Source organism: Barbus barbus (genome assembly GCF_936440315.1).
Source record: "Barbus barbus genome assembly, chromosome: 45".
NCBI classification, from domain to species: domain Eukaryota; kingdom Metazoa; phylum Chordata; class Actinopteri; order Cypriniformes; family Cyprinidae; genus Barbus; species Barbus barbus.
Genome location: NC_136723.1, coordinates 17,825,476 through 17,840,119, shown reverse-complemented (window position 1 = coordinate 17,840,119; position 14,644 = coordinate 17,825,476). Strand labels below are relative to the sequence as shown.

Sequence of the window (14,644 nt, the reverse complement as noted above, 5' to 3'; positions counted from 1 at the left end):
ACACTCTACAACTTGTATTTCTTTTGTTATACTCTTATGTTGTACATTTTATTATTTTGACAAGCTATAAAAATACAAAAATAAAATACATGTGACAACATACATGATTTTGAATTTTCCAGACTCAGTAATTTAACCATATTTTAAGCACCTAATTTCATTTCATACACAATTATCCAATTTATTCCAACTGCACGATTATCCAACTACTCACAGAAAAATTATGCAACCTAAACCATCAGATAATTTTTTGTTCTTGTTGTTGGTTTAAGAGGTTTTGCATTGCTGTGGTAGCTTCATTATTTAATTGCATTAATTAAAGTGCTTTATTTGAAATAATATTTGTGTTGTATATACAACATGCAATACTTTATGTAAATTTAAAATAGCAGTGAAATACAGTTTCGTTAGACCATACCACACACATACGTGCACACACGCTCATACCAGCCGTGATCAGTTCATTCATTATGACCTCTGACCTCGGTACTGGTTGTTGATATCATTCAATACCACGTCAGAACCTGAGCTGGGCTTTTCTGCTGCAGTTATTGTCCTGTCATCCATCGGGTTGTCTGCAATCACAGACAAACAGCTCACATTTTGCACTTCTTTCACAATAGAACTAATCTGATTATTCAAATAGCTTAACATTCAGATTTAATATTGAACTATAAATGTTTTCAAGTATAAAAGATGTTTTCATTTACATTAAATAAAGGAAAAGTTCACCCAAAAATGAAAATTTGCTAAAGTCATGTGAATTACTTGTTGATTATTGTGATGTTTTTATCAGCTATTTGAACTCTCATTCTGACGGCACCATTCACTGCAGAGCATCCATTGGTGAGGAAGTGATATAATGCTAAATTTCTTCAAATCTGTTCTGATGAAAAACCTCATCTACATCTAGAGCAATTTTCCATTTTGGGGCAAACCAAATAATAGGTTTCTTTATAAACTTTAATAATAGGTTCTGTTCACTCTAGTTTAAAGATCAGTTAGCATCACCTGGTGTTTCAACTAGGAATTTCAGGTAATAACCATGTGGAAGGATGATTAACACAGCCTGTCTAGCAGATAATACTCACTGATGCCTAAGGGAACATCAGATGTCAAGCTGTCATGCTTCAGGAATGATGAGCTAGAATTGTTAGAATTCGCCGAGCGGAATGAAAACCCTCCTTTTTTGGCAGCTTTGTTTATTTTTTGACTTGCTGTGCGACTCCATTCTGTTATATAAAAGAGAGAAGGCCAGTAATTAGATAAATATGCTATTTAATAGCAAGTCAGTCATTTGCATGAACATCAAAAGGCCTCTTACCTGAATTTTCTGCCAGCCTCAGGCTGCCACAACACAGGTATGTCCTCCACTGTCGTCTGACATTTTCTTTCATGGCACAATGGAACACAAAGATGAAGAATCCTGCGAAGGAACAGGTGCATTAGCATCAGCAGTCCATCAGAACCCTAAAAATAAACCCTGACGTGTGTTTAGCTACCTGATAATATTATGGATTCCACAAAGAAACTCTGACACAGTGGGTTGCATAATGTGAAACTAATAAAAATTAGCACCTAAACACAACAATCCTGACAATTGAACAGTGTGGAAAATGATTACTGTTTTGTTTTGTTCAGTTTTGTTTAGCAAAGATACATTAGATTGATCAAAAGTGACAGTAAAATTAACTTTTACATTATTAATATTAAACACTGTACATTAAATGTTACTTGAGCACTAAAAAGAAATGATCTTCAGCATATTAGAATGATTTCTGAAAGATCATGTGACACTAAAGACATAAACTACATTTTAAAATAGATTTTAATTTAAATCGTATTAATAAGAGAATGCAAAACATTTAAAACTTTTTATATGTAAAGACACTTTTATACTATATGAGAAAACGTGTTATATTATATAGAATTAAATAAGTTTATTTTTACTATACCACAGTCAAATAAATAAAATGTACTAATTAAAAATTATCTAAATTAATGTTCAATTAAAATGAATTAAATAAATTAATAATTTATTACATTAAATTAAAATATTGTCTGGAAAATGCTAATATTTGTATTAAGTGCTTCTTTTTTATGTCCACTTTTAACATTAGCTGTATAAACCTAAAGACAAAATGCAATTAATCTATATTTGTATTGTAGTTTCACAATAAATGTAGTTCCACAGTGAGTTTAAAGTTACCTTTGACATTTCTAAATAACAGAATTTATAAAATCTTTTTTTTTCCCTTTCAAATTTTCCAAGGAAACCACACTTTTTACTTTTCTTTATAATAACTTGCAATGATAAGTAGTGCACATTAATACCAGAGATGTTTTTAAGAAAGCAAATTGGGTAAATTTAGCCTTTCAAGAATGGTAAAGCATCTGTACAAATTGGGACCTACCTTGTAAAGTGTTAAAAATAGCAAACAGGTACATGAAGGGCAGGTTAACAGGACCCCAGGCGAAGAAAGCAAAGCCCCAGGTGAGGCCCAGAAGCACGGTGAGTCCAGCAACACTACGCAACTCCTGCCAGCTGCTGCGATTCTGTACATTGTGATGGTTCTGCTTAATGCGACACAGCTGGACCATCACCACGATAAACATGATGAGGTTCATCAGGAAGACAAGACAGAAGTACGCCACCACAGCAACATAGAAGACAATGTCGTTTTTTATCCAGCAGCTGTGGGGAGAATGATAAAACCATGAAAGAAATGATAAAACATATTCAGCAGGGTTTAATTTGACATTAAAAGTTAAAAATATATATATATTTTTTGCATTTTCTATCATTTATATAGAATATATTTATTATATATTCCATATCAATATAGTGCTGAGAAAAAAATCTGAATTAGGCTATTACTCACAAATCATTAGTTGCTCCATTTGCATTCCTCCCATATGTCACAAGGCCATAGTGGTCTTTGTTAATAGCTATGACAATTATGACTACCACAAGAGGAATACCTTTAAAGAAACAAAACATTATGAGCTCATCTGCCCTCAGACAGATTAAACTATTTTTAAAAAGCAGCCTTCAAAAGACAAAACATGAACTTGTGCAAGTAACAAATCAGTCACGTACCCCATCCAGCAAGTCCTATCTTGACCATAAAGCGGGTGATGTAGGTGTTCAACACCTTGACGATGGCTAGATACATGTGGACAGCTCCCAGTGCCATCCAGGTAAAGGACGCCAGGAGGAAATAATGCAGGAAAAAAGCAGTGGAGATGCACAGACCCACGGCATCTGGGTACAGAGCCAGCCAGGCGTCCAATAGGAAAACCAGGTTTAGCAGCAGCAAGGCAAGACACAGCTGAATCAGGATCTTAGACGGGATGTCTTTGCGCACTTTACTGTCATGAGACAAAAAAAAGTATTATATAGATAGACAGTTTAACTTAAAACAAAGGTAAATGGCGAGTCTCCACTGGTCAGAGGGATCCATACCCAAAGGCCAGATATGTGAGCAGGGTGACAGAGAGGAAAATGGCTGAGATGCCACAGCCGATGTACGTAATGTATGTTAGGATTTCAGCATGCGGTCCAGGTGGTCCAGTCCTGGAAATGTCCTGTCAGGCAAAACACAATTATAATAACATCCCAAAGAATCGGAATATAACATTAAACAAGGATGTGTGAGGTGATGTAAATTCTTTGTGCTGTAACTCACTAGCAGAATACCGAAACTGGTAAGGTGATTGCAGGCGCACCGAGTTTCTTCAGCAGAAGAATTAAGCACACGGCACCCAGAAGAATTCCAGCCACCCGAGCCATCTGTGAACCAAAGATCAATGGTTAAAACACACAATTCAAACCGCTCCTATAGTCTATTCGGTAAAGAAGGGAACATTACAAAACAACTTATACCATTTAATCCAAAGTCCCAGAATACACAGAAAGGTACCTTGTTAGGCTGTGGAGGAATGAAAAGAGTGTAAGAAAAGAAAGCAGTCTTGTATTGAAGTACAAATCTGTTTTGTGTTTGTTGTGATATTAATGTTATTTATATTGACCGGAATGGGCCCAATGTGTCGCAAGGTTATCAGCACTTCCTTCTGTAGACCTGAGATGCTCAGGTTAGCCACACTGCTACCCACAATCCCGCTGTTTAGTTTACGGTCACCAAGATTTTTGTCCTACACAGAAATAAAAAAAAAGAGTTCAGAGATACTTGAGGCTCTGATCAGATTCCCATTTTAACACAATAACTACAGCAAAACAAACATTGTTTTGAGTTGTGCTAGCCAGATAATATCTAGAAGAAGTCATAGATCCTATCAGTTCACACGACACCATTCAGCCATTTCAAATACGCAGCAGTCATCTTAATACAAAGCTAACTAATTTGATTCAAAAGCAGTGCTCTGTATCAGACCTGAAAGAAGGTGCTCTTCTGGAAGAAGTTGAATTGGACTCTGGTTGCGAGCCGCTGCTGATCTGCTGTGAGGTTCTGTGTGAGGGACGCCGGGAGGATGACTGAACCCAAAGGAGTGGACCGAACCTGAACCATGATGTCTTCAGTCTCCATGCTGGGGATACTTTGAATCTGTAATGTCAAACACAGCATAACCAAATCAGCTACTCTGACCCATGAAACCCAAAACATTGTACTCATCAACACTGTACAGTATCGTCACTTCATTTGTGTAGTGTAGTGTATATAGCCATGATAAGTCTATAAAGTGTTAGAAAATTAATCATAGACATAAGTGCCTATACTGAAAACAGTTAACGATGGAGAATTAAGAATTAATGATGGAGATGTTACCTGCACACTAGATGTTTCAATTAAGGAGAAGGACGTCTCCTGAAAGTTGGTCCCATCAACTTTCTTCACTGCCAGACCCACTGATGGTGAAAGTATTGACTGACTCGTCCCTGATACAACCAGTTTAAGACCCACTGTGTCAATAACCCCAATGGCCCTAGTAACCAGAAACAAACAGCCTGACTGTATTATCCAGCATATCAGACAATATTTTTTACTGACTCTTATGTATACTTAAAGCTTAATTTGGGTAAACGTATTTCTAGGTTGGCCTTTTTAAGGCTTGACTTAATTCTTTTACTATTATGTCATAATAAATGGGACAAAATAATTATAAACCTGGCCTCAGATGAGTGTCTCACCTCTTTGAGAAAGGAGTCATTACAGCCACAGGAACATCAAGGAGGTTGTTGACAATATAGACGGAGATGTTTGCCAGAGCCAGGCTGACGTTGGGCCCAGAGAGGAGTGACTCTAGCTGTGATAAAATGTGCTCCACCTGAGAGGCGTTTAAAGACGAGGCATTTGCACTCAACTTCAACAATCTTTCAGCATCTAATGTCCCTGACGTGGTTGTAGACAATATAGAGAAAGAGATAAAAATTCAGTCGATTGGTTAATTGATCGATCCCAGATTCATTCTTGAATGCTCCTTTGGCTTTTCTTTCTGTAAACAGCATTAATAATTACATTGAATTTATGACAGAGTAACAAGGTGAATCTCATTAAACCTGTCAAAAACATGTCTGGGTCACATTTTACCCCAAAATCAGGAATGAAATAGAAAATTATATTTTCCATTAAGAAAATAAAACCTAGGATGATATTGTCAATTTTCAGTACTGTAATGCAAGAAGAAAATATATAGTATTTGTTTATCATGTTGCTTTTTATTGCACTGCATTTTATTTAAAACAAATTGTTCTGTATTTTTTATTTGCTTAATTGTCATTAAAAATAAAGTCACAATATGAAAAAATCCTTGATTTTAACCTTTATTTTAAGAACCAATTCTTACCGTTACCTAGTTGCTTATTAGACTAGAAATTACTAGTATATTGACTGCATTTTAGATCCATTAACCCTAAACCTAAATTTAACAACTAGCTTACTATTAATAAGCAGCAAATTAGGAGTTTATTCAGGCAAAAGTTGTAGTTAATATTAAGTTAATAGTGAGAATTGGTCCCCAAACTAAAGTGTATGAATACATTTTAGTGCATTTTGACATTATAATATTTTTATTATTATTGTTTTTTTAAGAGATTTGGGGTTAAATGTGCCCTCACATATCCCAGTTTTACTGTATTTAATTACCTGAGGCTGTTACATTAGCAGGTGAAGTTGTGAAAGATGGAGGTGTGGTACTGTATTGGGACGCGGGTGCAGATGAATTACAGCTGCCATTCAGGGGAATGACTATACTTGGCCTGCCTTCAAACATAAGGCCGGTTGAGCTGTAAACATATGAAATAAAAAGTGTTGTTAAGAAAACAGATATGCACATGTGTGTGTGTCCTGGTATTCCCTACGTTATGGTGACCACAAGCATAGTAATACCCATAAATTTTGACCTTGGGGGGACATTTTTCGGTCCCCTTGAGGAAACAAGCTTTTAAATCATACAAAATTAAGTTTTCTGAAAATCTAAAAATGCAGAAAATGTTGTGTGAGGGGCAGGGTCAGTGTAAGGAGATAGAAAATACAGTTTGTTCAAAATAAAATAAAAAACATTATACAGTTATGGTATAAAAACCCTTACGTCTATAGAATGAACCCATAAAAAAAGTAATGTGTGTGTGATGAAGTTAAAGACATATATACTGTACACCTTCATATGTATATTATAGTACATGTACTGTATACTGTATGTGTTTGTGGCAGAGGAATATTGCTAATAAATACAAATGGCATACATACTGTACATCTACTGACATATATGACACGCTGTATGCAAAGAAAACACAACTTTACTAACCAGTAATTTGTCGACAAGTTTTTTCTGTCTGACTTCATGCAGAAGCTTTCAGAACTGACATTTGTACTCAAAGATGGCATCCAATCGAAATACTCTCTTAAAGGATCCAAAGATTGTGAGCAGATAGCTGAAAATAATCACAACTATGTCATCAGATATATTCAGAAAATTATCTGATATATAGCTATGTTTACAGAAGACACTTACCTACTCTGCTCACAACTCCATCGAAGGTGAAGATTTCCTGAGGTTCAAAGATGGCCACTAGAGCTGTGCGAACATCACACGGGTCCATTGCTGTGTCTAGTTTCACTATAACATTGCTGGGTCTAATTGCCATATCACCACAACTGCTTGGCCTGGAGAGGAAGGAGCAGTACATTAACCACCCATCAACTGCAGAAGAAACTTTACCATGAAATCATGCTGCAGTGAGACTTAACATACCAGTTTATGCAATCACTCACACCTATGTCCTGCAGGAGTCAGAATTGCAAATTAGAGATCTGTGCCATTCTACCAAAAGACATTTCTTTCATGAATGACATCAAGATATCTTACCCGAATGTGATTTCTGAAAGTTTGCACACTGTCACATGCAGATCTAAAATGCAGAAGTAAAAGAGGACTGTTAAAAATGTACTATGGTATTACTCTTGTATTTATCATATTTAGTAGATATCCTGCAGGTCAGCTTGTAGAGAATTGTGCTAGAGGGTCATGGGTTCAATTTCAGCGATGATGACCACAATGGCTGTACCATAAACTGCTTTGGCAAATAAATGTAATTTTTTTATATTTGAAACCAAAAAGATACAATAAAAATGGTCTTAACTCACGACATGTTGCTGCATGCTGAGTGATTCAAGAACTGAGAAAACTTTAGAAAAATCTAAATAAAAACAATATAAGGATCAATAGAATTATCACAAATCAGTATGTTAATTACGAATGAACATCCAGCGATCTGACTTTAATACACGTGATACTTACGGAATAGCGCGGCAAGCTGTCGTCGGAAACGAATACTCTCGGATAGTATTGCTTCCACTGTGCATTAAAATGGTAATAGTAGAAATCTACAATAGAGGAGAACATGTAAATATAACCTTTAATCTGATTTACCCTTAAAATGTATTTATATTTGAAGCAGGGTTTTTGTGCATTTACAGACTCTTACAATAAACTTGTCTTACCTGAGTTATTGCAGTGAGAGGAACAACTACATGTTTGCAGTGCTTTAGGGAAAAACAAAAGATAAGTTAAAACATCATGGCACATTGATTGCAAATGTGTAGATGTTCATTAACGTTTTTACATATGTTGAAAACCAACAAGGTCTTTAAAGTAAGTCACATTTCTGAGCAATTAAATATAATTATTAAAAAGGGTAAAAGAAGCCTTACATGTGCTAGTAGGACAGAACTCCTGAACACCAGTTCCCAGCAAACTGACGCTGACATTTTCTGAGTTCATCTTCATAACAGCATCTCTAATGCAGCAAACATTGGCAGGTTCACTCAGCTGCAGAAGAATACTGCACTGTGCACTGTCAGAAAACACCAGGATGATGTAAGAGAAGCTTACTGAAGTACAGTGATTTTATCTATTGTTTGAATATGTTTAATATGGATGGGAGCAGCAGCTTCTACTGACTGTGTGCTATTTTGTGGATCACATGTGACCTCCATGTAATGTTCCTAGTAATGGAAAATAAAAGCAAATGTTGTATATGCTTCATATATGAAATCTCATGAAATGCCCAAACGTGCTGCATGCAGTGACAACTGAATCTGTACTTACGTCAAACGTGGGGTTTTGTGGACTGCGGAACATAAACAAGACCAGTTTAATTGATTACACAGTTTTTTTGAAGCACAATAAGACCTGCTGACAGCTCTATTCTTTGTGTAAACTGAGGTCAGAAAAATAATGGCAACTGAAAGCTCTTTAAACATCCCTTATTAAATGAAGGAATTAACTTTCGGAACAGACAGACATTAATGCATGATGATAAAATTCATAGTTTTATTTGAAGCACAGGAAAGAAGACAAATTACATAACACACAAATATTATTCAGCTTGAAAGTACTGGCATGTCTAAAGGGCCTAAAGTGAGAACACTTATTTATTTATATATTTATAATGTATACTTATATATACGTATATATTTATTCATAAGAAAAGGTCACAACAGGGTACTGTACCTTATGCTGGTAGTTGTGGTAAGCACATCTGTAATTAATTTTCCATCAATGACCTCCTCCACCACAGTCTTAACTGTCTTCAGTCTGGAAGCTGTACATGCATTTAGGCTGCTTCTGTAAAGCTGCTCAAGCTGGAAAACACATTTCAGATTATTGAGTTAAATTACTGCTTGTCAAAGAATGACAGAAAACTGCAAAGTGCTTTTTCATATTTCTTCTAAACTCTGTATTTGTTTTATATATCCTTCAGCTGTTAACTCTCATTGTTAAAAAATATTATGGTGTAAAAATATTGTTATTAAAATACTAAAATATGTATAATCTATGTCTAATAAATTAATATTAATATAATTAATATATAATTAACAAAAATATATATGATATAACTAAAATAGTTAATATATCATTTTTATATAATATACATTTTATTATGTTTTCTTTATTATTCTACATCAATATTATAAAATAAAATCTTCTCAATATCACGAGAGTATCATTCCTGTACTTACCCATATTTCAATCGGTAGATCACTTTCGGGTGTTCCTGCTACATTAACGTTTATCAAGTAATATGCTAATAAAAAACAAAAGAGTCAGTTATGTATTATATTTCTTACATTTAACAGAAAATTGGGCTATTATGTGTGCTGAAGTTGTAATACTGACCATCCGCACAGCTTAGATGAACGTCACAAGGATTGGGTTCTGTAACTAGACAAGAATGAATGAATATTAGAGGTGGTAGATGGTAGTAAGGTGGTAAAATGTCAAAATTATCATGATAGAAAGTGTAAACTGTAGTTTGGTTCACACAGAGATAGATCTTTACACTGTATGTCTTACCGGTCGATGTTAATGTTTGGTTAATGGTTGGTGTTGTATCAGTTATGCTGGTGGAGGATGATGGTTCGGGCTGAAGATGATATTGGTAATGAGTCTATTAATACATTTACATTTACATTTATTCATTTAGCTGACGCTTTTATCCAAAGTGACTTACAATTGCTATATATGTCAGAGGTCGCACGCCTCTGGAGCAACTAGGGGTTAAGTGTCTTGCTCAGGGACACATTGGTGTCTCACAGTGGATTCGAACCCGGGTCTCTCACACCAAAGGCATGTGTCTTATCCACTGCGCAATCACCACCCCATAATATGGTGCTTGATAACATACTGTAGGATGTAAATGTAGCTTTTGCGCTAATAATGGTGTATTTGTAGTACTTACTGTTGCTGTAAATGTTGTGTAGTTTGCAGTTGTTTCAAAAGAAGTTGTGTTTCCAGTGTATGCGTATGGTGTGGTTTCCACAGTTTGATTATCAGTGCTGTGTAATTCCGTCGTAAATGTTGTTGCTGGGATTGTTGTGCTTATGTTAGAAGATGTGACTTTGGTTTGCATCACTGTTGTTGTATTTTGCACAGTAACATGGCTTGTTGTTAATGGCACTGTTGATGAGTAACTGTGACTTTCGGTTGTCGAAGAATGCGTTGTGGCAACATTAGCTGTGGTTCCTCCAGTCGCTGTTGTTAAATTTAGGAGTCCTGGAGATCCTGTGAGGGCTAAAAACCCAATTGTTGTGCCATTTGTGCTCGATGTTACTGCAAGAAAACATACAGAAAAGATTCAATTACAACTGATGTATCATTATAACATGCATGAATAATAAAATTCATATAGGTACACAACATAATCGCTATCAGATTATTAGTTGTATGTATTAAATATTTCATTCAAATAAGAATTTATGGCATTTATAAAAAAATAAATAACTACACATCTGTTGAACTAAACTTCATTATTTTGTCTATCAAAGAATCAAATATCAGTCTCTCTGGTAAGCATCATCAGCCTTTATTTATTTTTTAACTTTATGCTGTTGTTGTTTTTGTAATGAAGGGCTACTCTTTATCCATCTCTTTCTATTTGTCTGGCCATTTAGCTGATTCATAAGCATGAAATTGGCTTTTGTTTTGTTCCAGACTAAAACATGTCCAGCAGGTTGACTGAGCAGTATTTGTATGGTTGGTTCAGTTAAGCTATTGTGTTTCAAAGTGATCACAGCCCATGTTTTACGTGACTCAGATACGCTCTTATTACAGGAATACTGAACAATATGAGATGTTCGTCTTTACACTAGGAGAGACAAGCAGACAAAGGCAAATTACTGCTCATATATATGCCCTACATACAATGAATATGGGAAATAAGTTCAAAGGAAATAAGTAAAAAGTGTGTGTGTGTGGGGGGGGGGGGGGGGGGGGGGGCAAAATCTGGAAGTAAACTGAAAAAGTTAGGCTTAAAAAACATCATGATGTAACATGAACTGTAACAGATTTGTGACATTCAACATGGGAACAAATTTTATATAAAATATCAGATTTCTTTCCACTGAAACAAAAATGCTCTTTGGATCTTGTTGGATCATGATCATCATGTTTTACACAAACTTGTGAAGTTCATGCAGCTCATCGTATAACTGATTATATAATTAGCGATGCAAAAACTTTACAAAATTAGATAAATTAGATCTTTTCAATAGCAGTCTTTTAGGCTACAAATGTTCAAATGCAGGATATAGGATACTGAAGACCTCTTGATCGCCATTAAGAGTTACACAAGCCATTGTGTAATGTTACATTGTGCAAATAAACGTTGTATTTCATCATCACCTAGCTTTGTTCTATAAACTCAAATGTAGGGTAGCATGTGGCATAATAGGTGAGCAAACAGGAGGACAATCCCTGTAATTAAGTAGAGCTGTATAATGATCAAAGGTGTGTTTTATACAATTATCAGACCTTACCTGGTTGGCACAGCAGGAGCAGAAGCAGGAAGAACACATAATCCAGGCAGCTCCAGAATCCAAAACTCCATCTACTCAATCGTTTAGTCGCCATTGCTCTAAAAGATACACAAAAAAAACTCACTCACTTTGCAACAGACAAAAAGTAACTTCACAAGTTTCAAAGTAACAAGTATCAAATTTGGTTCATTTTAACTGTAGGGATGTAAATGTAACTGTAGTGATTGTCACACCCCTTTAGTGATTGACTATTTAAGTCAATACACTGGCCATGATGTGAATCCCAAACAAAAGACTTCGACAGGTAACACAATTAAGTTCATGAAGTTTCAGCACATCCGCTTCACATCAGTTCACATTTCATTCAGTTACTTCAATATGGCTAAATTAATACCTAACTTAATACATATCATAAATACATAAGGCTGAACTTACAGAACATTTGTTTAACCATTAATCTGATTGGTCAAGAGCTTTCAATAGAAAATCAATGGTGAGTGTGCATTTCTAATAAATACAATTGACCTGATCTAATGTAAGAATTTTAATTCAGAGATCAGGCATTAAGAAGAAAAAAGTGAATAGCTAAATTAGCCCTCCTGTCACTCAAACTGTAGAGCTAGCAAATGCACAAAAAAACGTCTTTTTGCGGCAATGTTCAAAATCTCACTCTAAAAATCACATATTAATGTTAAATATTTTTTAATTAATAATTTGTAATATTTATCTTTTTAAAAGAACACTCCTGAACTTACACTACCAAAAGTTCATCAAAGGTTTGGGTTGGTAAGAAATGTTTTTGAAATTCTCTCCTGCTCAAAAATACAGTAAATACAGTAATATTGTGAAATATTATTACAATTCAAAATAGCTGTTTTAACTGTATTTTCATGTATTTTAAAATGTATATTTACTCCAGTCTTCAGTGTCACATGATCCTTCAGAAATCATTCTAATATTCTGGTTTGGTGCTCAAGTTGTTCTGCTTAATATTTTTGTGGAAACCATGATACGTTTTTAGGAATCATGAATAAATATAAAGTTTTAAAGAACAGCATTTATTCGACACAGAATAGAATATTTGTAACATAAATGTCACTTTTGATCAGTTTAATTTGTCCTTGCTAGATAAAGGTCTTAAGTAGCATATATTGAATATTATATATAAGCTATTCTAAATTATTATTTTATTTATCAGTATTTTGATTATTTGATAAGGTGCCAACTAGCCTCTCATTAGATAACTTACAATTGAAAGTAATGTTTCAGTATATAATTCATTTATATAACAATTTAATTATAATGTATAACTGAAGCAAAAATGTACTATCTATCCCTGTAATTAACAATAAATAATGAAACAGTCCATGAAACATTACCAAACCAACAGATATAGTTTTTTTTTTATTTGCAGTCAAAAGGTCTTTTCCAGCACACAGCTAAATTTTAATCATAAAATGAACACTAAATATGTATTTATTCATTCACAATTAATATTAATTCATTTATGCCACATACCTTGTGGACACTTGATCTGTACCGACAACCACCAAACCATGGATATATTCTTCTCTCACACAAAAATATGTCTCTGTTGACAGCCACAGCCTGATTTCCCACAGAATAACAGGAACTCACCTACAAAAATGTGCCTTTCCAGACTTCAGAAAGACAAGTTTCTTAGAAACTTCAAAGGCGCTCAGGTTCCACTGTCTTCTGAAGTGTATCAGTGAAGACTGAGTTATGTGCACCACCCACCTTAACCTAAAACTTCAACACACCCAGCCTCCAAAGCACAGGAAGTGTGCTCTCCCTCTAGCAAAGCTACATTTTAACTGTAAATCAATAAATCATTATAATAATCCTATTTTTCAGTATATACCCTTATATTTTATGCACGTTTCAAGCATATTGGGTTCAATTTGGAGCTACGTCTACAGAAAAAAAAATTGCTTTGATTATTTTAAGTGATATTTTAAATTAAGTAAAATTAAAATAAATGCATTTGAGAAATAACAAGCAACAGATTCAAACACTTGTTTATTTTTTACAAAGTTATATTGTTATGGCTACTGTTTCATGTATCTCTTGTAAATCAGTTTCATGGACTAACAGGTCGAGCTGCTTTTAACGGTTTTGCATCAGTTTAAGTTGTAACAGGTCGAGCTGCTTTTAACGGTTTTGTGTCAGTTTAAGTTGTTCCACCCATACCTGCATTATACTCATGACTTTGTACAACTGTCTCTTACTGAACAGAGAGAGGGTGGGGTTTGCACCTGACCTCGCCTTCCCCTTGTTTTGTTTTTGGCTGTTTACCTGTATCCATAAGAGCAAGATTTAATCTGTGCAGGTTTAAACCTATTTAATATGTGTTTATTTTGTAACAATAATACTGTATCTGTCAGTAATATCTGCCTATTGTTTAAAATGAGAGAAACAATAGGATATTACAGGCCCAGTTGATTTCAAGAAGCATTAGTCATCACATTCATTTGTTTCCCATCAAACAGATTTACTTACTTTACTTTTAGTCATTTAGCAGACGCTTTTATCCAAAGCGACTTACAAATAAGAAAAAGTAACTAAAACTAAAAGTTAACACTCTGTAAATACTCTATACACACCCATTTAAGAAAATACAGAAATTAAATAAAATGGACAAATGCATACAACAACATTTCAATAGTAAACATATAAAGGGAAAAAAATTAATTAATAAAATAAAAATAAAAAGCGATAATTATATCCTTTGTAAGGATATATACTGTATTATTTACTGTAAGTATGACTGATTCATATAACATTTTAGTGAATATGCAAATAACGTTTAGGTTTATGAAAATGAATCATGCGATTTTAATTCATAT

General features: G+C 34.5%; 1 protein-coding gene across 1 annotated transcript; it reads right to left on the bottom strand.

Moving 5' to 3' along the window:
- Positions 1 to 24: 24 nt before the first annotated feature.
- On the bottom strand, positions 25 to 13,509 carry LOC306864478 (uncharacterized protein). Its single transcript, XM_079408509.1, has 31 exons — positions 13,416 to 13,509; positions 11,778 to 11,875; positions 10,202 to 10,572; positions 9,817 to 9,886; positions 9,640 to 9,684; positions 9,483 to 9,547; positions 8,974 to 9,104; positions 8,569 to 8,590; positions 8,422 to 8,465; positions 8,172 to 8,314; positions 7,962 to 8,003; positions 7,759 to 7,844; positions 7,605 to 7,657; positions 7,327 to 7,369; positions 7,213 to 7,241; positions 6,973 to 7,124; positions 6,766 to 6,892; positions 6,105 to 6,244; positions 5,150 to 5,351; positions 4,788 to 4,944; positions 4,395 to 4,565; positions 4,033 to 4,155; positions 3,887 to 3,932; positions 3,690 to 3,793; positions 3,467 to 3,588; positions 3,101 to 3,372; positions 2,883 to 2,982; positions 2,415 to 2,695; positions 1,325 to 1,426; positions 1,092 to 1,232; positions 25 to 575 (listed from the first exon to the last, which is right to left on the bottom strand). Exons 2-31 carry the CDS (start codon positions 11,869 to 11,871, stop codon positions 469 to 471), a joined length of 3,585 nt encoding a protein of 1,194 aa, XP_079264635.1. The 5' UTR covers positions 11,872 to 11,875; positions 13,416 to 13,509; the 3' UTR covers positions 25 to 468.
- Positions 13,510 to 14,644: the final 1,135 nt, after the last annotated feature.

What these genes read in the sequence shown, in the direction of transcription:
- LOC306864478 (XM_079408509.1), bottom strand. Translation starts at nt 11,871, where the DNA reads ATGGCGACTAAACGATTGAGTAGATGGAGTTTTGGATTCTGGAGCTGC. An exon ending in CTCTCACTGCAATAACTCAG is followed by an intron (nt 7,845 to 7,961) that starts GTAAGACAAGTT and finishes CCTCTATTGTAG; the next exon opens with ATTTCTACTATTACCATTTT. An exon ending in TCAGCATGCAGCAACATGTC is followed by an intron (nt 7,370 to 7,604) that starts GTGAGTTAAGAC and finishes TCTGCATTTTAG; the next exon opens with ATCTGCATGTGACAGTGTGC.